The sequence below is a fragment of the Lagopus muta genome, chromosome 14 (genome assembly GCF_023343835.1).
Source record: "Lagopus muta isolate bLagMut1 chromosome 14, bLagMut1 primary, whole genome shotgun sequence".
Taxonomy (NCBI): Eukaryota; Metazoa; Chordata; class Aves; order Galliformes; family Phasianidae; genus Lagopus; species Lagopus muta.
Window position 1 is genome coordinate 10,965,663 of NC_064446.1, and position 24,928 is coordinate 10,990,590.

The 24,928-nt window shown below is 43.8% G+C and overlaps 2 protein-coding genes across 3 annotated transcripts in view; one reads left to right on the top strand and one right to left on the bottom strand.

The window, feature by feature from the left end:
- CLINT1 (clathrin interactor 1) overlaps positions 1-682 on the top strand; it is a 46,791-nt gene extending 46,109 nt beyond the window's left edge. Inside the window, exon 12 of the mRNA XM_048960173.1 lies at positions 207-682. Coding sequence (XP_048816130.1) covers positions 207-568 — 362 coding nt within the window. The 3' untranslated portion in view covers positions 569-682. The remainder of the gene's footprint in view (positions 1-206) is intronic.
- Positions 683-1,684: 1,002 nt separating this feature from the next.
- Positions 1,685-22,962, bottom strand: LSM11 (LSM11, U7 small nuclear RNA associated). Of its 2 annotated transcripts, XR_007379756.1 has the most exons (5): positions 22,521-22,962; positions 21,260-21,399; positions 20,463-20,546; positions 8,285-18,893; positions 1,685-8,127 (listed from the first exon to the last, which is right to left on the bottom strand). XR_007379756.1 is itself a non-coding variant. In XM_048960174.1 (4 exons), the coding sequence occupies exons 1-4, from the start codon at positions 22,942-22,944 to the stop codon at positions 18,489-18,491; spliced, it is 1,053 nt and encodes a 350-aa protein (XP_048816131.1). In that variant the 5' UTR covers positions 22,945-22,962; the 3' UTR covers positions 1,685-18,488. The 2 variants fall into 2 exon arrangements, 1 of the variants encoding a protein (XP_048816131.1); XM_048960174.1 differs by having other exon boundaries at positions 1,685-18,893.
- Positions 22,963-24,928: the final 1,966 nt, after the last annotated feature.

Genomic DNA, 24,928 nt, shown 5'->3' on the forward strand with positions numbered 1-24,928 from the left:
TAGCAATGCATGCTATTTAAAAGTTATTTGTAAACGTTTTCTGAGTCATCACATAGAAAATGTGGAAAAGAGTACAGTAGCTACGTTTTGGCTATCGTATCTTTCTTTGTTCACAGTGCATCACATCTTTATTCTCACACAAGTTACTTAAACAAACACTTTCAAACAGACTCTGATTATTTTTGCATCCTTTTCTCTTTTTGCAGATATGCAACAGCCTATGAATGTCATGACTCAAAACTTTGCAGCTGTGAACCTCAATCCTCAACCTAACATGATGCCTGTTCGACCCCAGACAAGCCCAGTGATGGGAGGCTCCATTCCTGTGGGCATGGGAATGTCCAGTGTGATGCCAGGTACGATGGGGATGACTTCCATGGGACCCATGCCTATGTTGAACCAGGGAACGATGGGAATGAACATGAACATGGGAGTGCCAGCTACAGGAATGGGTTTGATGGGCACAATAGGAATGGGAATAACCAATATCTCTATGACCTCTATGACTCCTGGGACTGTACAACCCAAGCAAGATGCCTTTGCAAATTTTGCCAATTTTAGCAAATAAAGATTGTAAAAATAAATAAAAATAAATGAGCAGTCTGAATGAAGGATTTTTAGCTGTACAAATATAGCTGGGAAGGGATGGAAAACACAGATCAATACATCTTTTTTTTTCTTTATCAGTTCAAGTATCTACATAAAGAACCAAAAGCTATTTTCTAAATGTTGAAATAACTAGTATTCAAATTCTGGAGAGATGAAAGGTTCTTCTAAGGAATGTATTAAATGATTTTGCAAAATAATTTGTATTGAGAACCATCAAAGCCTTTCCTAGGTAGAAGAACCAGTTTTAACTGTGGGACTTGATGGAAGACTGGAATGGGGGTTGAGTAAAAATGATTGAATCTAATTTTATACTTTTCTTTTTCTTGAAGAGCTTGACTTTCTTTTTCCCCTCTCCCTGATCACTTTGTCATGGTTGGATCATTCCTTTTACTACCACTCTTAAGTCCACAGTTGAAGTCACTGAAGTACAATAATCAGTTTTTTATAAGAATATATATTTTTGTCCAAAAATGGCCTACATATGTGATTATGGCTAATTCAAAGGGACCTGGAATGTACATACACTTTTGCTAATGTTCCAGCCACGCTGCTGTATTACTCAAATTTTTATTGTAAAAGTCGTCTCTCAGCAATTTGGTGATCACCAGATTTTTGGGGCATTACGTGCCACCATTGTTATAACTGATATCCATTGCAAGCCTGGGAGAGGATTTGACTGAGACTGCTGGAAGGTTTCCTTTTACAAAACTCCAGAAAATGCACTTTCTTGCAGTTCTTTTACAGTGGAAGTTAGCATCATTTATTCTACCAGTATCCCTATGGAACCCCTGGTTTACAGTGTCAGCAGCAGTCAAAAGGCAAAAATGTTAATTTTTTGCATCATTACAAAAAATAACAAGATGAATTACACTGTTGAGTAAATCTATAACCCCACCTAATCCAACAGCATTTGATCTTAGCTTTCATATAAATCACATTTAGTGATTCTTTTGTGTAAATATGGCATTAGCAACTGTGGAAGCCAATAGAAGAATAAAATATATATATTAATAAAGGAAACCTGTAGCAGTCAAAGATTTTACTGATTTACTGAAAACAAAAGAATGAATTATGGTTTGTTTTTTTTTTCCTTGTCTAAATCTGCATCTGAGTTCACATGAATCATGATTCTAGAATGTGGAATACAAAGATATTGTTATATTCACAAGCTGGGAATATTGGTAAGAATAAGCACTATACTATAGGTATGAAATTTATTTCCTCCCTTTTCTTACGTTGAATTTCTTTTTTATTATTAAGTTGATAAAACTTTGTTTCCATTGTATTCATAATGTTCTGTTATACATAACATTAAAATGTTCATTAAAATCAATGTTGGGCTGCTTTTCTTTTCATTCCATTTGACATTTATGAGAGCATTTGGGGAAAAAAAAATAATTTTAATTTGGGCAAAGTAATTTTTATAAATAATTTAAAATTGTTTAATGACTTCTTATCTGAAGCCTTTCCTATCTGGCTCTACTGTTAGGAATTAAAAATGAAGCAGGCAAGATATCCTGACCCGCTCCAGCCTTGCTAATGTTCCATCTACAACATTTCTAATTAGGCAGAAATTCATGTACTTCAGCTAAGTGGTAATGAAAAGTGATTCATTTGCTGAATAAGAGATGAGAGTGAGTGTAATTAGCTGACTGCGGTTTTTAATCTTTCAACAATTCAATGTGTTTAAATTAGTTTCAAAGAATAGGAGCTTTCAAGTGTTGTTACATCAAAGTAATCAAGGCAGGCTTTAACGGCTGAGTGGGAGAGAGCGCTCTGGTTCCTCTTCTGAAACCTTCAGACTTCTTTGGAATAACTGCCCTCAAAACCTCGTGCTGACAGATGGGAAGGTTCAGACTGGTTCAATATATGCAAAATAGTGGTGGGAAGAAAGGCAGCTCTGGAGGGTAAATGGGTGACAAGGAGAACTAAGCCTATAGTTGGTGTTGCTGCCTTTAGAAGGCTTTCTGGTGACTTGGGCAAACCTGTTCATTATACTGTCCTCTTAAGGTAAGTTTAGCTGGTTAAATAGTAGCCGTTGAGTTTAAAGATCATGTTGTTGTTTACATTGCTCAGATCTCTTTGAGGAACTGATGATTTGGCATCTAATTGAGTGGTGAATTGTAACTAAGCATTTATCAGAGTAACGCTGTTGGAAAAGGCTTGGTCAGTCCAGAGTGGATCTTTGGGTTTGTCAAAGATCCCTTAGTGGTACGTGGGCTTACAGACCAGTTGTAGCACTGAACTGATTCACTGCCCAAACCATGCATCATTCTTTCTGTGGGTTGATGTTTTAATTGTGAACAGGGCTGTATGGAGTGCGAGAAGTTCCTTCATTGACTGCTGATTTCTGCAGGTAGATGGGAGGGAATTCCTATAAACCAAAATATACATCAGAGAGGATGGTGTGATAAGATCTCTTTGGAACATAGGTCGTGTGCACCCTGATGCAACTGCTACCTGCAGTGATGAGAGCCTTTTTCATGGAGTTTCCACCTGTTCTCTCCTTTACTTAAAGTGAAGGACATAGAGTGTAGGTTATTGTGCTTAGCAGAATATGGCTTACATCTTTAGAGACAGAATATTAAATGGATTGTGAGTGTTAAGCAAAATGTATTGACCACATTTAAGATGGATATCATAAAATATCAATATTTCAGGTGATAGGAAAAATAGCATATTAAGAATTGAAAACAAATTACCTTTCCAGGTGTAAAATACAAATGAGCTGCTGTGTGCATGGTGATAGTTTGACCATTCATCAGCTCCTCCTCAGAATAACTAGAGTATAATCTAAGCCATGCTCCTATGTTCTTGTTAAGGCCAGGTCCAGCTATAACTGCAAACTGTCCAAAAGCCTAGTGTGTATGCAGCATGTGGCTGCATGGTGTGCTGCCATATCAGCATGGATTTAGCTTTGCCACGCTGGCCATTGGCCAGATCTGACATCCTTGCTTTTCCCCCCCAGACCAGTCACAGACCAGTGCTCCAGGTTGAAGGACAAACTGTAGGCAGTCTTGAAAGTGCTGTGACTGCTGGCAGTGTAGCAGCATAGCCTTTGTACACCAAACTGAAAAGCAGCAATCTATAACTAGAGTTTAGAGCCTACAGGGAAAAAAGAGAGGGGATAGACTGTATTCTGTAGTAAGAGGTCAACTTTAGAAGCTACAGAGTGCAGAGGTGGTAGACTTAAGAAAATTGTAGTCAAAATAAGTGAAATCCTTTCTAAAAGTTGTCTGTACGTCAGGAAATTTGGAGCCATTCCCTGTGTAGTTTTTTCAATCCTTTCTTAAAAAATAAAATCATAATATGTGCAAAGGAGTAATAAACTGCAGCACAGGTGCAGGTTCAGGGATAACTAGAGCATCCACTGTGTTCTACAAAAGGAATTATATTCAAAACAGCTAAACAAGGGTATTTATAGCAGCATCTGTTTCAGCTATATCTGTCAGCTAAGAACAGTCTGACACTGCTTAAGGGAGGTGGGGGAGGGATTTATCAATGAAGTGTTTACATAATGCAGGCAGGCATTGTATACTCAAGGTGATGCCAACTCTAACAGGATAACAAATATCTAAAGACACTTTTATTCTCTGAGGCCTTTGCTCCAGGAGTCACTCTACAAAATTGCCTCTGTGTTCCTCTGTGCGTGGCTGTAAACACTTTTATGGCGTATGACATTTTATAGTATCTTCACTTGGTTCTGATTAAAGCTTTTCATGGAGATGTAATTTTTCTCCCCCACCCTTCAAGTATTCAAAGCCACCACTCGCTAAAAGTCACAACTGTTTCAGGCAAACCCACAGGGTTTGACTGCGCATTGAAAATCTTTGTTTTAAGCAAAATATTTGCCTGCTAAGGAAACTTTCAGTCAGAAATGTCAGCATGCTGAAGAATCACTTGATGTACTGTTCTGGGCACTGGCTGACAGATTTGACTGGCAAAAAGAATGAGAGAATTGGAAACCAGATACTGAATACCTGCCTCCAGTTATTCCAGCCAGGGAGCTCTGCCTGCAGCAGGAGAGCAGGAGTTGTCCTCTTCTTCCTGTACCGGGAATTGAAGCACAGCTCTTTCTTGAGGACAAAGCAGCACTGTGTGCTGCTCCTAGGAGGCTGGGGCTGTGTGGTGATGGAACGTGTGGCTCTGCAGCTTGTTCACATCAGCCAGAAGCACACAATCACTGTGAATGTTTTCCAAAGCACTCAGATTTGGAGCTGACGTTCCCTAACTTTTAGACGGCTCTGTGGGAGAGCTCCTGGGCTGGTGGGAGAGAGGATGGCTATTGTTGTAGCTGCACTTCTAAGATGTGCCTTATGGGAGCTGCTTGTAGAGCTCCAGGGAAAGAAAGGCAGAAACAAGTTGTAAAGACAATGTGGTGAGCCCTGCAAATATTGTGATACAAAATGGGGGCCTGTGGAATTTGAAATTCAGTCTGCATGGCTTGGTCTGGTTACAACTTTACCTAGCTGGGATCTACAGAAGTTTGGTCCTCGTCAGGTAAAGCAGCCTTTAAAATACGTAAGGATAAGCAGTAAAAGGAAATCTGCTGAGTGTAGCAAATGAAGCAGGGAGCAAACCTCAGTGTATCCCTGTATGTCTGCAGCTGGGATTTCTTTACATGGCATAAGCCAACTCTCTCTGTCGTCAGTGCTCCATGTGTACGGTGCAGCTCAGCCCTGAGTTTCAAAACTGTCTTCACTGTTCACAAATTTACAGATTTTTCTTCTTTTTAAATCATGTGCCATACGGTACTAGTTCACTAATTAACTGGCTCTTTAACAGAGCTACAATTACTTTGTTTCATGGCAAGGAAAAGAATGCATTCCAAGACAGAGCTACTTTCGACATCTGGGAACCTCCTAACAGCTGGCTATCTAATGAATATGCATCTGCTTAAGAGGCTGTAGTCCATTAATAAACCAATAGATATAAAACAGAAACAATCTTTGTCAGCTTCAAATGAGATTGGATGCAATGTGCTGTGAAGTGTCACTGTCACGCTGAATCGAGCTGGGGAGGTTAACAGTGGCTGTTTGGTATGGGTGGCTCTGTGGCACTGCGTCCTGCTGCGACGGGGGAGGGCTGGAACCTCAGTGCTTTGTGGCTGCTTTCTGCTGCCTTTTGCATCCTTCTTTCTCCTGGTACCAGTTGAGCGTGAGGCAATGTTGCCTGTGATATGCAAGTCCAGCTAGTGTTTGGTTTCACAAGGAGGATGTAGGTGGTGTTTTTTCCTACCCAAATGATTTGCTATGCGAGGAAATCCATGCATGTGAAGAAATGACTGAGGAGAAGGCACAGGGATGTGATAGAAATGCACTTATTTGTGAACCGGGGCTTTGTAAGGGGACTGAGGACAGCCTGAGAGCTGTGTTGTACAACAGGGTTGTGGTAGGTGAAATAGTCACTCCTAAAAACCATGACAGTGACCCTATTTGACTGCATAAACATCTGAGCTCTTAAGGGTTTTATCTGTGCTTGTTCCAAAATATGTAGCATCGTGTGTTATCCCAACCTGTAGCAGCATTTCTTATGTTTGTACAAGTCCTTTCCTTTGACATTTCCTCCTTTAAAATGTGGATTTAGCATTATTTTAAGCATCCAAATCCTTCATGCATCAATGTCTAATCCAGATACCTTCTCTTGCCAATGGATGATTATGCAGAACAGCAGCCACCTGAAGCATCAGTAATTCTTTTTTATGGGAAAACATTAAGGAGCTAGAATTGTTCTTAGAAAAGTTACAATTTCACTTTAAGTCGGAGTGGTGGTAAAACTTAAAGCCAACTGTTAAATAACCTGTTTGCAGATGCCCTGGGATGGAGGCGTGTGCATCTTTTGTTTTGGGAACTGCGATAGTTTCCTTGCTTAGAAAAACGTGAAGGTGCAATTCCACTGCCTGTAGAAGTGGAAAAGCCAAGAAGTTTGGGCTGGTTTTGCCCAGGTTGTGTTGCAGGTTATGAAGGTAATTATTCTTCAAGCATCCATGTCCCATCTTCCACTTCCCCTTCCTCCTTGCCTGTATCGCCCATCCTGCTGCATGTGGGCAGGGAGTTTGGCAGCTGATGGATGCTCCTTTGGAGGTCACTGAGAACTCGTGCTAGATTGATAGCATCTCTAGGCAGGCTAGTCTAGTCCAGGGTTTGGTTCTGTTGTTTTTTCTTATTTCCTATAGATGAAAGACTTCTCCTTCCCTAACACCTTGTCGAAATGTACTCCTTGCCCTGCTTTAGCAAAGATGCGAATCCAACCAGCAAAGCTCTGGCTCTCCTGAGGATTGGGCTCCACGTCCATTTGGAGCACAGCAGGTGGGTCACTGATTAGCAGCACACCTTCCCCCTCCCAGGAGCTCTGCCTTTCACCCTAGAATTAGCAGCAATAAGATGTAATGGCTTTATCTTTCTGAGATGGACAAAAGAGCAAACCGTGATGGAGGGCTGTCCTTTTAAATACTTTTACTTTTCAAGGTCATTTGGAAGCTTTTATCAATCAGAAAGCTAAATTCATACAAAAAAAGCATCCGTAATGAACCAAGCATATCTTGAACCTTATCCCTTCAGCTGAATACAAATTATCTAGGAAGGTACATTCCCTGAGTTCAGCATCCCCGTGAACATTTTGAAAGTAAGTACAGAAGCTGCTGTTGTGGGTTGCCATCTATCAATTTCTTGTCTTTTCTTCCTTCTCTTCTGTAATTGATTTATTAATTGTAGCATCTTAATGATCTATTTAAAATAAATAAACCATTTACACCATTTCAAAGGTATTTTGTGATATTCAGCTGATATTAAAATAGCACTAGCCTTATGTGCTTTTTCAGCAAGTGACCTAATTAGTTAATAAAGTAATTGAATATTAAAAAGGATGTTGCAACTGATTAAAATTTAAGAGCCTTCAGAACATTATTAAAGCTATAAATCATACATCACTGTTTTAATTTGCATAGCTACAGAATTACTAATGGTCCCACATGCATAAGCTACTTGGCAATTAGTCTTTTAACAAACTGTTGGTAATACTGAAATTACCAAAATCTTTCCCCATTTCTGACTTGCAAACAAACCCAGGATGAGGGAATGCTAAGGGTTAAGTTCCTAAAGGACAGGAAATCGGGTTCCTTCACAGGTCTCTCCACAGCAGCCTCTGTTCACCCGCTGTCTCTCACCCTTCTGGGCAGAAGACCACATCCCCCCAAGGCCCACCGAGGTGTGAAGAGGTGAGGAAGGATCGTCTGTCTCTGAGCCTACACCACCCTGGGTGATTTGTTTTTTCCAGCCCAGTTCAATGTGTGTGAATTTCTTGACCCGGTGATGGAAGTTCTGTATTCCTGTCTCAATACATGGAAATGTCACAGTGATGTCACCCTTTTTCATCACCTGGATTCCAAGCACTGATGGGAGCAAGCAAAGAGCTCTGCCCATGGATACTGTCTTTGGGCAGCAGGAAGAGCCAAACCACTGGCTTGCCACCTTCCAGTCTCTGCGCTGGGGCTTGCAGCCTCAGGGAAACCTCAAGCACCTGCAAACAACACAGGGTTTGGAGAAACATCACTGATGGGGAGCTGTGTGCCTGGCCCACTGAGCATGGGGCAGGAGGTAAGGAGGAGGATGAGGGGGAAGCAGGCAGTGCCATCTGGACTAAAAGATGCTCGGTGAATCCGTCTCTGATTTCCCACCTTTTCCTTTGATACAGGCTGTGCCATCCTCCCTGGGAGCTGAGGCTTTGTCTCGCCCCCTCACAGCAAGATAAGGACAGTGCTCTGTGGCTCCTGCTCTGCTCCCCTGTTCCTTCCCATGTACACTCCCTGCAGGCACACTGCTGGTGCGAGCTCATATCATCACGTAAGGCACAGCTCCTTTTCCTCAGGTGAAAAGCAGGCCTCACAGAACAGCGTTTCCCTGCAAAACAATGTCATTTCCACCAAGTCAGCAGAAGCCTTGATGTAGTTTTAGCTACTGAAGTGCACTGACTGCTCCATTCCTTCTAAGAGAATTCCTTCTGGGTGCTGCAGAACTTTTCAGGAGCTCCTTTGAAGCTGTTACTTGAGGTCAGGGTCTGCAGCCTCTTGCAGTATCTCCCTGTCAGCCCGCAGCACTCCCTGAAAGCCCTTACACTGGATATCGTGACAAATAGCAGCTCTTTGTTCATTAGTTTACACTGCAAAATGACAGTGACACGAGGCCAAGGATGGCTCTCAGCAAGTGCTGCACGCTAACACTGATGTTTGCTGTGTCTCAAGAGGTTGGAGACAGTACAACCTGCTTTTTCAAGGGTCTGTGTTTTTAATTAAAACAGCAAGCTGAGGAGTGGGCGGCTTCAAAGCATCCTGGTTGGAGGAGGAATGACAAGAATGCAGGTGTTTCTAAAATAAACTAATAACTACCTGCTATCTTACAGGTATAAAGCTGTCATTGCCTGATGGAGGTGGTTTAGCAAACGTACATCATAAACACCAAGCTGGGGGGCAAAGGGGTGCTGGAGAAGACTGAGGTTTGTGCCCATTTGAAATATTTGGCTGAATTTAGAGCTGTTTAAGTCCTAGTTTGCCACCCTGGTGCTGTGACCTGGTAGCACCCCACCCCAACCACAGCTTCTAAACCAGCAGTACAGGCATTACAGCAGCTAATAGCAGAGGCATGAAGTGTATCCCTCCAGCATTGTTTGAGCTCATTTATCCCAGGTTTGAGCTGGAGTGAAGACAAACAAGGTGTGTGGTGCAGGGAGGTCTTGCTGAGAGTCCCCATCTTCCCTCTACTTCCCACTGTTCTCATTTTGGAGCCTCTAAGCAACTAAAATTCTTTCAGTTCTTTCAGTTGTTTCTTCCACCTTTTTGAAAACTTGCTGATACTGCCCAACATTCACCCATGCTTCCCAAAGAACCACCACAGCACCCTTCTTCCAGCAGAGAAGTGTAAAATCACTCACTTCCTCCTTTCTGGCTCACTCTGGTTCACTCATAACAGGCACAGCTCTCTACTCTGCTCTTTCTGCCCCTTGCTGTGCAATGTCCTGTTTGCCATCCTTCCTGCTGCTACATCAGTCCAATAGCATCAGATTTTCCACTCAAACCCCCACATCCTTTTCCTGATCGCTGTGCTGCGCGCTTGTTCCACTGACCACACTGATGTGACAAACCCCTTGTGCTTGAGCTGGTCCCCAGCAGGGCAGAGCAGAAGAGGGGCTGGTTCCCTTCAAGCCTCTGCTGCAGCTGTGTGTGACCACACCACGACAGCGCCCACGGGCTCAAAGAATACTATTTCAGTATTTTCCACACCACGTCACTTCCACGTGAACTGCACAGATGTGGTGGGCTCTCCTTATCCAGAGATATTCAAAACCCAGGAGGATGCTTAACTGAGTACTTATATTGCAGGATCCTGCTCTTAGTGGGGGGGGCGGACTGGGGGAGCCTCAGAGATCCCTTCCAACCACTGTATTCTGCAATATAGGATTCCAGCCTGTATATCAGCACAGCATCGTTTGAGTTGGAAAGGACATTAAAGGAGATGTGTTCCAACTCCTCTGCAATGAACAGGGCCACCCACAGCTCCATCAGTGCTCAGAGTTTCTCCAGACTGACCGTGGCTGTCTGCAGGTATGGGGCACCACCGCCTCCCTGGGCAACCTGTGCCACTGCCTCACCACCCTCCTTGTAAATCCAACCTGAATCTCAGCTCGCAGTGGGATCTCCTCCCCCCCATCCTCCCAACCCCTCGGGATCTCGGCGGCCGCGGGATTCCCCTTCCCTTGCTGCCACCTCGCGGCTGCAGCGGGCGGGGAGCGGCGGGGTGAGCGCATGAGATGCGGTCCCAACCTCCAACAGCTTCAGTATCGCCAGAGAAGCTCCAGCAGTTCACAGGTTTCAAAACCAAACTGACATCAGAACTGTGGTGAGATGAATGTGCTACACAGAATACCTGGACAGCAGCTAAACTCAGAACTGGAATTTCTAACTGTGCCTTATTGCTCCAGCCATCGTTTCCCTTAACCTGAGCAATGGTCTCATTGGATATGAGACAACTGTCTGCACAGGTACTCTCAGATGCACGTCACCTGCAAGCAAGTACACACAACCCACACGTCTGAGTCCGCATACGAGACTGAAGTTTCCAACCATGCTTTAGCAGGCCTTTTTACACTGGCAAAGCTACAGTTTAGGTTTTAATAGCTAAGAGCAGTAGAACAATGCAAAAAGCTCCAGTTTTCCGTGGCAGTGCCAAACTTGTTTCATGGAAAGCTCAGGAATACAACTGCTGCACTTAAACCAACTGATGTGACTCCGGTTAGGGAGGTATTAGAGCACGTGCTTCACAACCTGCGGGAACATCAAACAACTCATGTCCTTTGCACTTGTCAATTAAACAGACAGAGCTGTAATCTGAAAGAGCAAGCAAGAATCCACTGCCACTCTGACTGCAGTGACATCAGAGAGATACCAGACACATGGCAGAAAGGGCATGCTCCTGGTGCAGAACTGCACTTTAAAATGCAAATGAAAGTCAATGGGTACAGACCTCTGTGAATTTGCTGCTGTCTGATCCTTCTCATTACATGCATCCTCCTACTGCTGCTGGTAGCTTTAAACTGCAGATTTTGTATTCTTTAAGCAGTTGGCAGGTTGATTCCTTTAGAAAACACCTGAATTCCACAACAGATTTCTTATCACCTCTAGCAACCTGCACCCATATATTTAGCACCTGTGATCCAAACACACCAGCACCGTTTACTGTGGGACCAATCAGCTTCCTGGCAGTCAGAAGCTGTCTCTACTCACACTGCATGGCAGCTCTAAAACTCTCCAGTTCCTGGAAAACCCTCTCTTGGTGGCACAGTGGAAGATACATCCTATGTAGCAGCCCTTGGAGTGATCAGGATGGTACTTACATTCTTCAGTGTGAAGTTCGCTTCCTTTCTGCATCTCTAAAAGACAGCTATGGTGATGTTAATTTGTGGCCAAATATGCTTTTGAACACAAAGACAACTGCTTCCCTCAGATCATACACTGGATAGAAGCACTAGCAGTTGGAACTTGTGGCCCCTACATCCATGTGCCTGTCCTAAGCACTGTCATAAATATACTAGAGAGAGCACAAAAAGCAAGCTTTGAAGCCAACTGTTAAATGGATATTGTTTATTGCAGTGTAGTCTTAGCACTTTTAAATATAAACATTTATATCTGAAAGCAGAATATTGCAAATTTGGTATTATTCAATATGTTCATAGCAGCATCAGCTTCCTAAGAAACAAAATAGGAAGACGGAGAAGGAATTACAAACAAGTTACACCCTTATTTATCAGTTTGACCCAAACATGGCACTGCAGTGTGAAACAGATATTGAAGTCACCTTGAAAACACAAGTAGTTCCAGGACTGAAGTGCGTCATTACACCTGATGTCTGGCACACCTCCCATGTACCGAGACACAAGGCTAACAGTCGAGTGCCTGAAGAGGGCAGATGATCCGTGTGTATCTGCATTACCTGACATATTATAGTTTTAATAACAATACTTAGCACTTGTGTAGCGCTCACTGCTCCCCCAGATACTGGTGAGACAGGCAAGGATGCTCTCAGATGGATTACAGCTGTGGAGCATATAGGAAAGTGACATGCCAAGGCCATTCAGTGAGTGAGTGGCAGTAGTGAGGTTGGAATTTGTCAGCACCTGACTTCCAACCCCGTATGGGTCTGGTAGGTTGTGCTGCCCCTTTGTGTTTCACTGGGGAAGCTTTGTAACTGACTAATTGGTTGCAAGTCCCAGTCCATGCAGCTATATTGGATGCATGCACCATTTGGAAAGAGGTCAACACAACTGCTCCTCTCATAATGCCCATTTTAGTGTTAAAGAAATGGAGCACTGCTCTCATTTTCTCATCTCAGGATGATCTGTCAGGCAGAAGGTACAATGACACAGCTGCACTTTGCTCTGAAGCAGTGCAAATCAGAAGCAATCACTAAAGGAGCAGGAGCAGCTTTCATTTCTTGCCTGAGAGAGAGCACTGATCTTTTGAGAGGAAAAAAAAAGATGGATATGTTTTTACACAAACTGATCAAACTACTTTTCATTCTAAATGAATACAAGACTGACTGAAAGTCTCAGGTGTACTAATTTTCTTCAGCTAAGTCATCCAAGTGTACACTGTGAAGGTAGCAGCTAATAAAACAGTTATCCAGGAACATCAGAAGCCATTTTCCTTCCCTGACAGGCCTCCACTCCTCCCAGCTAAGAGCAGGAGCACTTACAGTGACATCTGAAAGGACGTGTAAACATCATGAGACAAGCCAGCTCTGATATTCCTCTGAATACTGAAGCAGTCCTTCCTCCCACACCCCCAGAAAGCTAACGAGGAAAACCAAGCCTCCTGCCAGCCCTGCCTCAAAAGAGGAAATCTCCTTACTTGTTTGTTCTCCCACTGGGTTTTCTCTGCACATTTTTAGAGGCAGGATCAGTTATAAGGGATGGAGCCTGGCAGAGACCCTTGGGGCACGGTTCAACGAATGGAGGCTGCACTACAGCATCACCTCTGCACACTCACTGCTTTGTGTGTAAAACACAAGGTAACACAGGACAGCACACCTCTAGGAGAACCGCTGTACAGACGTCTTGTGGGAGACAGTAACACCAAGAAAGCTGCACCCTGCCAGCGTTGTGGACACCTGATTGCTACAAACTGGAACTGCTCTTCTAGAAACTTTCACTGTGAAGTTAAGATTGTTTATATTCAAGTTGGCAAGCAGACTCGTGTCCCTTTGAGCTCTGTTTGTGATTGTGCCTAAGTCACTTTGGATTTTGGACTGTTTATGCCCATCTCCCATCAAGCATGGAAATGCTGGGAGAACCAGCTTGGAAATAACTACCTCACTCTACGAAGATCATCTTCCTGCACTAGAAGGGAAGGATTATTTATCTTCTCTTGCTCCTACAGTGGCTTCATACATTTCCATTTGCGCATCTTCATAGTATACTTCAGAAAAGAGGTTTCTGGTTTGTAATGCCTTAAGCACAATAATATAACCTTTAGTCACTGTATCAGTATCACGTAATTCCATAAATCCTGTAATCTCTTAATTTTTAAATATCATTTCTAGTAAGCACTAACAAGGCAGTCTTATAATTGCTATAGTACAAGCTTCCAATTTTTAAGCCAATGCCAAGAGGTGAAAGCATGAACTGAAATAGTTCTGGGCTGCAGAAGATACACAATCTAGCATTTCTTCTTTACACTTTGTGATGCAGGCAGAAAACAGCTCTATATCAACTCACAGTATTTTGCAGTTATGATTTGAGGCAGCCACAAACACATAACAGCTTCCCAGGAAAGCGTGTGCCTGGTTGAAGCAATCACTGTACGACTGCTACTGCTGCTGCTTCACCTCTGAGGGCTGCGCCTTGCAATTGTATCCAGCCACACAGCCTTCATTTTAAACTGCTGCTTATAGTTCTGCTCTGTCTAATCAAAGACTGAAAATTTACCTGCAATTATACATCTTCAGATACTTAAGTTTGCTGACCCATCTGTTTTCCCATTTTCTTTCAAGATCAGATGAAATCATTCTTTGTACCGATTTCATTTCAGTCAGTGCCACTGGGCAACAGAAAGGGCATTGTGGGCAGCATGTTGGACACAACACTAAATTCAACAAAAATCAGACATCTTTTATATCTGCTGCCTTTTTTTTCCTGAGAACTTCTTCATCCACTGCAATTGATGGGCAACTCCAGCTGCATCCTGCTGAGACCTGCTTCCAAACAGTGCCCAGGGCAAAGCTGCATCAGAAACAAACAATCCAGTCGCTGAAGGAGAAAAGCAATCAAAAACCACCATGTGCTGCCTATTTCAGTAACATCATGCTAGCGCCTGACTCTAGATCAGAAAAACTTTCAGGCAATGAGCAAACCAGACTAGTCAGGTGAGGGACTAAAAGCTGTGCTTTCTACAAGTTCCTTTCTAACGCTGCCCTTATCCATTCTGTTTCCACCCTGTACTTCCCAAGTGTTTGATAAAAATGAAGCACCTGAGTAAAAGGTTCCCAAGAAAGAACAATACTCACAACTACAGGCTGACGCTGCGGTGCTCAGCCTGGTTCTCACTGTTTTCCTCACTTCCCAACAGCACATAAAGGATTTGTCCTGTGGTGCCATGAAAATCTCACTCAGACTGTGTGAAAAGGACTTCAGAATTATATCACCATTCAAAAAAACCCAACAAAACAGCCCTTCTTAAAGGTCTCATGTGACTTCATTCCCTACGGAACTATGCTGGCAATAGAAAGGCACATGGTGGCACTGAGAAATATCTGTGACACCCAGTTTAATTCTAAGACTATTGCTTTAAGCCACATGTTCTGTATCATATACCTGCAGCTGGCACTGCAACGTTGCACAAGTTTCACATCTGTTATTTCAGGAATTATCCTAAAATCATCTCCAGTGATCACAGCACTTCTTCAAAGGCAGGTCAATAAACATTGCTCCTTGCAATCATTTGGTACCTCACAATAAATAGGCTTTAAGAATCAATGCTTACCAACAGGCTGAAAAACATCCCAGAAACACCAGACAGAATGCAACCAGGAGGTGACCCCCCCCCCCAGGGATCTTTACACTTGTCTCAAAACATGTTGACCTTTACTTTGTGTCTCAGGGCTGCCTCCTGCTCCTGCTCTCAGTCTCTAGCGCAGTAACTTCAGATATCTATGCTCACACCTTTGTGACACTACAGCAAAAAAGGAATGCAGGAGGTGCCAGCTGCTGAATGAAGAACCCAGATCTGTGCTGTGTCTGGAAAAGGTAAAAACACAGAAAGAAACAACCAGAAACAGCAACCAAAATAACAAAGTGGTTTTGGTTTGTTCAATTTACATGAATACTTCAGTGAGGTAGAAAACTTCACTTCGGAATCGCATTCAATTTTATTTAAAGAGAAACTTTATCTGAAGTATTAAACATGCAAGTGACAACACATACAGCATCACTTGCTAAGTCATAATCAAATGTTTGAGTGACACAAAGTTCATCAAACAGCACTTAGATCATGGGCCTTAAAATGATACGCTGTCAGAAAAAGGAGGGAACAAGAAGACTAGGAGAAAGGCAGAGCCTGCATTTAAGAAGCAGCTTGGAAATAATGAGGAGTGGGTAAGAATTAGGAAATAAAGGAAGAACGCCACACAAACCATTACAGCTAAAGTGTAAGAGAAACTTGATTAATCAAGTTCAGAGATAAGAAAGCAATGAGAAAAGAGGAAGAACAGTTTAATGATGAGGTAGAGGAAAAAGAAATAAAATGGCATCAATCTTAACCAGGTTTGTGGACTGAGATGATGACTGTGGAAGAACAGGTCAGCAATATAAAAATCAAGGCACCAATGCAAGTGTGAGCACCAGCATTTCTCATAGAATCTACAAACAGAAACAGATGTGAAGCAACAAACACCTGTAAGATTCCAGAAAAAAACCTTTTATGAAAGGAAACACTGAGACTTCTTGTAGTAAGTGAAGTGAAGTGAAGTAAGTAAAGTGTCAGTGGCATGGAAAGAGGGCACTGAAGTTGAAAGAACACTCAATGCAGCTGTATCTTATTTAATGTGTAAGAAAGGATATAGAGAAGTATTTAAAGAAAGAAACAGGCAGACAAAGAGAAATACAGATATGAGGTTAGAAAAATAAACACAGGCCTGAGAGTGGAGATACAACACCCCTTGGTCAAGTATGAGAGAAAAGGGAGTGTCAAACCAGCAGCCTCTGGCACACGTGAATGGAAGAGGCAGATACAGTCAGCCCACAGAGCTGAAACAGAAACAAACCAGTCAGAAATTGGAGGAGAAAAAAGAAACACCGCTGAAAACAAAATAAAGAAAAATAGTAATTTGCAATGGAAGTTGCTGAGAACTCAGGAGCAGAAAGAAGTTCCTTGTTTCAAGCTTCATATGCTTGCAGTAATTTGTGAGAATTCTGTTCAGCTGGCAAGTGCAAGGAAAGGCAATCAGGAAAGGTTTAGAAAGAGCCACCAAGGGTAAAGAGATGAACAATGTTCTGAAAGCAAAGTTAGAAAGGAGCAACCAGAGGAGAAAAACTACTGAAAGAAGGAAACTGTGTACGAGGGAACAGCGGCCCACATCAACACAAACAACAGCACAAGGGGAGGCAAGAACCTCCAAGGGACGAATCTGCTCAGTGCTGAGCTCATAGTAGGGAGGAATTACAGCACTGAAGTTATGTGTAATAAAAAATAGTAAATATTCTTTTTTTCTGAACTCCGTGAAATTGGTTTTTGCCTCCACAGTACTTCTCAATCTGAGGTACTTTTGTCCCAGTCTGAAGTCAGATCTGCTTCTCAGTGGCTGTGCTGATCAGTCATCCAACCCCACCTCAATCTGAAACGCTGACATAAAAGTTTCAGGCTCCCCCAGAGGCTCAAAGCTGCTCTATGTGCCCAGGAGCTCCTGCTAAATGAGTTCTGTAATTCACCCAAGCACCAGATGTACTCCTAATGACAAGCAAGCAATATGCTGCATTTGTTGCAGTAGAAACATGTCATTCAAGAGGACACTCACTCAGTGAGTCTGAGGACTTATGACCTCAGTATGCAACACAAGACCTGCTATAAAGCACTAGAAAGCTGTTTCACCTGTTGTCCTGGCAATTTCACATCCTCACACCAGAGCTGCTGTGAAGTATAAGGTAGTTGCTATGAAAATGGGAACAGCAGCATGAAATCTAGCGTCCTCTGCCATCCAAGAGAACAGACTAAGTAATTTAACAGCATTATTTACCCTCAAACTTTTGTACATAACTCTCAGAAAGCAGTTTATATATGCAGAAGCCTGGCCTGATCTGTCACAGCTTAAGAACACTAAAATAAAATGACCAATGAGCTGAGTTTGACTTTTATACAGATAGAAAAGAATTGTGACAATTTGTGCTCCACGAGAACAGCTGGAGACAGAGCACCTCTAGTTTCAACAGAGGGAACTTAAAGTCACTTACACACAGCACGATGTGCTCAGCATGAACACTTGTATCTGAGAAGGAAAACTGCATCTTTGCAGATATTGCTATTGCAACAAGAACCAAATGGGTGAAAGAGAAAAGCACAGTTTTCCATATGCATCCACAGCATTCAGAGATATTCCCCAAATGTGGAGGTCCCTACATCAGCTCCATTAGCTGCTTGCTGGTGACACATGGTGAAAGCATGGCACTGCAAATAAGAGCACAAGCTTTGACACTGAAAAAAGATTAAATCCTGGCAATCGTTAACAGAAAAAGAACAGTCTTCAACTGAGACAAGAGGTTTTCTATCACACGTAGCATTGCAGAGCTAACGATGGAGCCATCAGTAGCATGTCACCCCCCCTTTTCACACATTATTTAATCTGACTGTCAGAATTACATCTGGAAGAGAAAACATCCGTGTAACAATGGCAGATAAACGGTTGGTTTTGGAACGTGTGAAATCAGGGATTCCTCAGAACATGCAAAATATCACTTGTGATTTGTTTTGGGTGGAGATCTCACCTTCAGCTCTGTAATCATAAGTCACAGTTCGCTCCTATATCTGACTGCACAAACATTCTCGGCCAACCTTCCTGACGTAGCTGTTTACTTTTTAAGAAGCAGAGGGCTCTGTGCTCGTCTCCCTCATCTCACAAAGCAAAACCGTGCTGCTGACCTCACCCTGAGACCCCCAGCAGAGACTGAAGGAGGCTGCTTTGGCAGTAAGCTCAGGATACTCCAGTTAGAACTACTTCCCCTACCTGGTTACGGCAGTGGGAAACCTGTCACAGTACCACATTCACAAGAATGCTACATAGGAATGAGAGCTACCACAGCAATTCATGCTATCAAATAAATACAGTGACGAAGGCTCATCCAAGTCAATGAGCTAAATGGACAAGCAAGACGTTCTCTCCTCGAATAAAAATCTGGTTTATGTGACGTGTGAACACCTGTTGATAATCCACTTTGGGCCTCCTTTTCCTCCGTGCCTGGCTTCTTGTGTGGGTACCAGCAGCAGCAGCACCCCCTGTGTGAGCAGTCCCGCTGCCCACATCAGCTTCACCTCTGACAGCCAGATGCAAACTGTCTCCTGGCACCTTCTTTTCTCCACCTCTGCCCAAGCGTTTCTGCTTCTCATGCTCATCTTCTTCTCTCCCTCGTCCCGATCCAACTTTCCATCCAGGCATCTGAGAGTCATTTGTCAGGGCTAGCTCCCCCGATACAGCCTTTGAGTCAGCTCCCTTCTTCACAGAGGCATCCTGCAGCTTGAGTCTGTCAAACAGCTGTAAAGGAACATTTCTGTATGTGACCATTCAGAAAACAAGGAAAGCCTCTTGTTCTGCACTTCTGTATGGTATTTGAGTACGCGGTCCCAAACCAGTTCTCATAATACTCAATGAATGAAGAATCTTTACCAGAAATAAATACCATGCTTTGTTGCCAAAGTCAAGCTGTGACATAAGGTAAATAGATCTTCTGTAGGTACATAAGCATATTTACACAATAATTAAGGAATGTGGGAGCAATACTGATGTGCAGTAGCATTTAACCATGGTCAGGTACAACAGAAAGCTACTAAGTCACTCTGTTAGCTCACTTTCCCCAAATCTCTTGTAATGCTGTTAACTAGAGAGATTTCCATCCTTGTGTCCCCAGTTGGGACACATACCCTCATGATAAGGAGCCTCAAACAGCAAGGAATGCGTGCTGAAACATTCTTTGTGCTCCCGAAAACAAACTGAAGAAGGCCACTTCTGGGAGGTGAGCAGACCAAGAACAATAGGAAAATAATTAAAGCTACAGCAGCAGATCCAAAGCACTGCATGAGCTCATTAATCCAAGAATACATGATACAGAACCTGGAAAAGGGACTGCTTTTACTCTGGCAGCACCAAGCTTTTATGAAATACTGACAAATGAAAAGGATTCTTGTCTATTAGAGGTGGTCTATTCCTAGCAACAGGACGGGTAGTGAGAGCTGGCTAAAATTAACAATGACAACTTGATTATCTTCAACTAATTTTTTTTTTAAAGAAGGGCGGGATCTATAAGAAAAGAGATTTAAATGGCAGGAATTTAAAAGCAAATTCTGCGCAATGGAACCATTTAAAGTTTTTGTGATGCTCCTGTTCAGAAGGCCCCAAGCTATGCCACTGAATAGACACAGCCCTGTCACACTTTTTTTCTTCCATTGTTCAGAAGTTCACGTATCATTTTTTCAGTTTTCAACTTCACAAACATGTGTTTGCAGCTGGATCCTAGACTTTTGCTTTGCAGCAGCATGAAGAATTTTGGGCTTCGCAGTAAATAGGCTAGAAGTCCAGGAGACAAAACAGACACACTGCTGGCTGGAAAAACTGTCACTCCACAAACATTAGTACCAGTTAGGCAATCACTTGATGGAGCAAATGAGGACTGTATCAATCATGGGTGCAGAAAGAGCTTTTGTACCAAACTAGCTAGGGCATAAAATGCCAGATTTATGTTGGATTTACACTAGCTATCAGAGGGCAGAAAATGTGGTAGTGTAAAGCAGACAGTATAGAACAAACCAATCAAGAACCAGGGACTGAGCTTATTGAAGATCAGCATATTGTACTAAGCAGTGACAGCAATTACGATCTGACACTGGAAATTCTACAAGAGAACATCAGTAACTCTGAACTACAGCCAAACTACTTTCAGAAGTTCAGAAAACTTAACTTTTCAGTTCAAGTCATTTTAGAGTCACCTGTAATAAAAGGAGGTAAAACATTTCAACTGTAAGTTGTAAGTTTTCCAGTCAACACTCCTCTTCCACTACACTGAACAGTGAGATACTCAGGACATTAGAATGGCAGAGGGTTACCTACCCGGGTTAGTGAGAGCTGAGGTTCTGCATAGAAAGCTTTGCCCAGAACTGGCTTCCTGTATGTCTCATCCACATCTGTCAGGGCCTAGAAGAACATTAAAGAGATGGAAAGCACAAAATTAAAAAAAACCCACAGAGACTCCAGGCCAGCTTTGTCTCATAGCATTATGAAATGGTATTCTAACTGAGAGAAAATCCACCCTAGGAACAAGATGTGCTTTGGAGACGGCTTTGTGTCATCTGAGTTCTACCGAGGTATAAAAGTAACAGCAAAGCCCAACACTCATCCCATATTACTTACAAAATCTTTCTGAGCCATGCTTGCAAAATCCTTCTGTTTTTTTTTCCACCTATCTCCAAGCTTTTCACAGCCCTAGGCTCACAAATAGTTCTTTCACAGCCACTGTCTCTAAGATGTACACATGGTAGAAGAATGGAAAGCTTTTTCACCAATGTGCAAAAGCAACTTATCGATGAAAAACACCAGAGAAATCATCAGAAGCTCCTGATATTCCTCATATTCCACCTTCCTGGGTTCTTACATAAAACCTTTGAGGCACTTGGGTACTCTTCAACATCTCTCCATCCCTACCTGAGACCTATTGAGCAGCTGGGGGTCAGCCAGACACCAACCCAACACCAAGCACCACTGAGGCTGAAACCCAGCACTCAATGCCAAGGCATACAAGATTTAGGGACCACAATACCACATCTATAAACACAATTTGCTTACAACTGTTGCAAATTTCAAGTTTTCAGCGTTGCAGCTATAAATGAAGGGCTTGGAATGGTAATTACCATATTCCAGAACTTGTCAAATGCAACCAAGAAGCCTGTGCAGACTCCACGGAGCCCCTTGAAAGTGCGGATGTGAACATTGATTTTTACACCGTCTCGGACACAGCGGTGGAGCTCCCCCAGTGGGCTGCCTTCATGCACTGAAACACAAAGAGAACATGGTTGGTGTTCAACAAAATGCATTCCTAATAAATGCACAGAGAAATTATTTGCTTTACAGTGGAAGCGCAGCAGGTCTTGGTACAAAACAATTCCTCTAGAATGAGAAGTATTTAAGTCCTCCGGCAGCTTTTCGTATGAACAAAAATATCTCAACCAGAGATGATCCTTCTCCTTGCATTTTAGGGGATGCAAACTCAAGGCTTGATTGCACATCAGGAAAGGTATACACTGCAAACCTCAAATGTTACTGTATGGCAGCTGATGAGCAGAGGCTGGCTGCATGCAACAGCTCCCCATGAATTAACCTGAATCATTTCTTTTTTTTATTTTGAGATCCAGTGCCTTCTTTCCATATCCACTGCCAGGACAGCTGGAGAAAACTGCCTTCACACCAATACAAGCTGCCTCCTCTACTCCTAGCTTTGATTTGAGGGCAAGCAGAGACTTTCTCCAACCTAACTGACAACAAACCATGCTCTGAAGCACAGGTGACACAGTCACTACACCAGACTGATGCTTTTAACCACACAGCACATTTTCAAACCAACCCTGAGAACTCACAGGATCCTTTCAGTTCTTTCAGAGTGCCAGTTCAGATCCCTGTTTCTTTTTCAGAAGAACCTTAAAAATATTCAGGTATTGTGTCTTAGCAAGTGCTGCCTCATCTGATAAGCATGAATATAAAATATACATTCTTAATGCAGACGTGAGCTGCTTGCTGGGCCACCCTATAGTTAATTTTTACGCTGTTTTTCTTTTTTCCTTCTGTTTCAGTCACAGTATTCCAACCTCAGCCATCATATAAAGCCACCGAAACAATATTTAAAGCCGATCCTTCTGGGAATCCTAAACACAACGAGATTTGGGTTCATAAAGCACCTGCAGCAAGGCATTCGTTATGCTTTGGCACCCACACAAGAAAAAACTTCTGCTTCAGGCATTCACAACCGAACGTTTTGAGCTTTGCATAAAGAACGGCGTGGAGGTCACAGCGCTGAGATGCTCTGACCGCGATAATCCCGCAGTATTTATAACAAAACACCAAAAACCGCTCGGACTCCCACACACAGCCCCAAGCCCCCGGCCCCGCACGCCTTACGCGGCATCCTGGTCAGGACGTTACGCGGAGCCCTCCGGCGCCGTGCCGTGCCGCCGCCTGCCGCGTCCTGCTCGGGGCCCGCGTTCACCATCAGGCTGCGGAGGCGCTGGATGCGCTCGGGGTCCGAGGCCGGAGGACCGCGGCGGGCGGAGCGCCCGGCGGAAGGGCCGCGGCGAGCGGAGGGACCCCGGCGGCCGCGCGGGCGGAGCAGGCCGCGCTGGAAGCTCTCATACTCGGCGAGGTTGTTGAAGCAGGGCGCGGAGGGGAAGGGGAGCGGCGTGTCGGCGGAGTACAGCGCCAGCAGAGGGTCGAAGCGGCTGGAGCTCACGTCCAGGCGGCTGGGGCTGGGGGAGCGCTCGGCCCCGGGCCGCCGGCGGGGGTGCCGCTGCTCCGCGCCGCCCGCAGCCCCCTCGTCCTCCTCCATGCCGGGCTGCGGGCGGCAGCGCCGCCCGCCGATAGGGGGCGCAGCCGCGCCGTCCGCAGAGCCCCGCGGGGCGCGGGAACCGAGCGGGGAGGGGCGGCGCATAGAGCCGCCCATGGGCGGGCGTCGCGCAGCCGGGCGGTGCGAGGCCGACGGCCGCCAGCCACGCTGCGGCAATCGGTGACCACGCCGTGCACCGCAGCGTCGGGCGTTGCTGCTCGGAGCCCGTGCACCAGGCGAGTGGCACAACCTTCATTTCAGTCCATTAAATTCTATGCAGCTCAGAAACAGTTCTGAAAGGAAAGGCGGTGCTGTGGTACCGTCGCTGTGTGTTTTTACTGTAACAGACTCCATTGCCTTTTAATTAATATTTTATAACTGGCTCAAGGAAGTGTAATGCTTCCTGCTACAGCAGTAGAGCTGACACATTTACCACCGACACAAAGGTCCACTTCTTCAGTGCAGTCACGTCCTGTACGAAACCGCACATGAGAACACCATGTACTTGAAGTCCATTAAGCACACAAGTTTTTTTTTCTCCTCCCAGCGTTTAAATTAACAAAAGTGGAAGGCTGTGGCTGTGAAGCCGATTCATAGCTTGGTTCCAGTGTCTCCCACCCGTATGATGTTTACTTACTGCCTGTTGTAAGGATGAGTTAAATGGAATAAACCCGATACCTCTGCTCAGACACACAGTGTGCATGCGTAAGGAGACAAAGCACAGCATGTGTCAGACTATGAGATTAAAAACCTACATAATACTGTATTGATACTGGCATAATGCTGGCAGCACAGAGGCAAACCCAGCTGGGCACAGCCTTGAGTGTGTCTATGTGTGCATATCACATCCCCTGTCATGCAGCAGCCCCTGGAAAAACTGAACAATACAATACCTACATGAGACGTGACCATGGCTGCAATATCTTCTCATCTCTACTCAGCCTGCAAAACCCAAATATTGCCACTTCTGGAGCGGTTGCTCTACAGGCAGTGTCTGAAATGAGGTACCAGGCAGGAACATGGCGTGTGAGACTGAAGAAAATTACATTTCTGATTTTAAAAATACACATGAAAAAACCCCAAGCCACCACTGAAACCGCTCTGATACTGCAGCAAAATGATTCATACAGAATCGTCTCTCACACTCCCTCATATCCTCTTCCCAGAAATTGTATGTGCTATTCTACCAACTAAGAATATATATATTATTCTTATTGTTCAGCATTAATTTCTCAGAATTAGGGTACATCATGGAGCTTCCTGTCCCAGTACTGTAACTGCACAGACTAACCATTCATTCGCAGAAAAAGGAAGAAAGTGCAAGTAGTATTTCAAAACACAGCAAAATCCCTGTTTATGGGCTTGTTTTTCATTTACTAAGATCTGCACATTGCCTTAAATGTAGAAGTTCTCGTAAGAAGAAAAGCAGGAAAGCAGATAAACCAACTCAGCTCAGCACTTACCTGATTTTGTCAGTGCTATTTGATCCTCTTTCCATTCTAATTGGGGGGTGGTCCCAACTGTGGGTTCTCCCTTAACAGCTTGCTAACCAGATTATGGTTCTAGCACCATGTTTCTAAAACCAGTATGGTTAAAAGCAGTAATATCATTCTTATAGAAATACAGGTATAACGATATAACAAGCATTTGTACTGAAATAGGTTATTTTCCTCAAATTCCATTTCTCCTGGGGCAAGTCCCTTTACGTCAGCAGAAATGTTTCTGCTCTGAGACGCTGCGTGATTTGTTTCAATAGATTAATTAATAGTTAAACAGTGATGAACTTCAGCAACAACTCACTGCCCCCTTCCCAGTGTACACAGCAGTCATGACTGCTGCATCTGTATCTACCCAGGGAAACCAGAGAACAGCAACACAAGTTCTTGTCAGCGTAATCTTTACAGGAACATTCACACTTTGCTGCATTTGCCCCTCCATTTCAGGTAGTGGAAAGATGACTTCCCAGGCTACAGAAGATGAGAGCACG

What these genes read in the sequence shown, in the direction of transcription:
- LSM11 (XM_048960174.1), bottom strand. Translation starts at nt 22,944, where the DNA reads ATGGAGGAGGACGAGGGGGCTGCGGGCGGCGCGGAGCAGCGGCACCCC. An exon ending in CGTCCTGACCAGGATGCCGC is followed by an intron (nt 21,400 to 22,520) that starts GTAAGGCGTGCG and finishes TTTGTGTTTCAG; the next exon opens with TGCATGAAGGCAGCCCACTG. An exon ending in CTCAGCTCTCACTAACCCGG is followed by an intron (nt 18,894 to 20,462) that starts GTAGGTAACCCT and finishes GTTCCTTTACAG; the next exon opens with CTGTTTGACAGACTCAAGCT.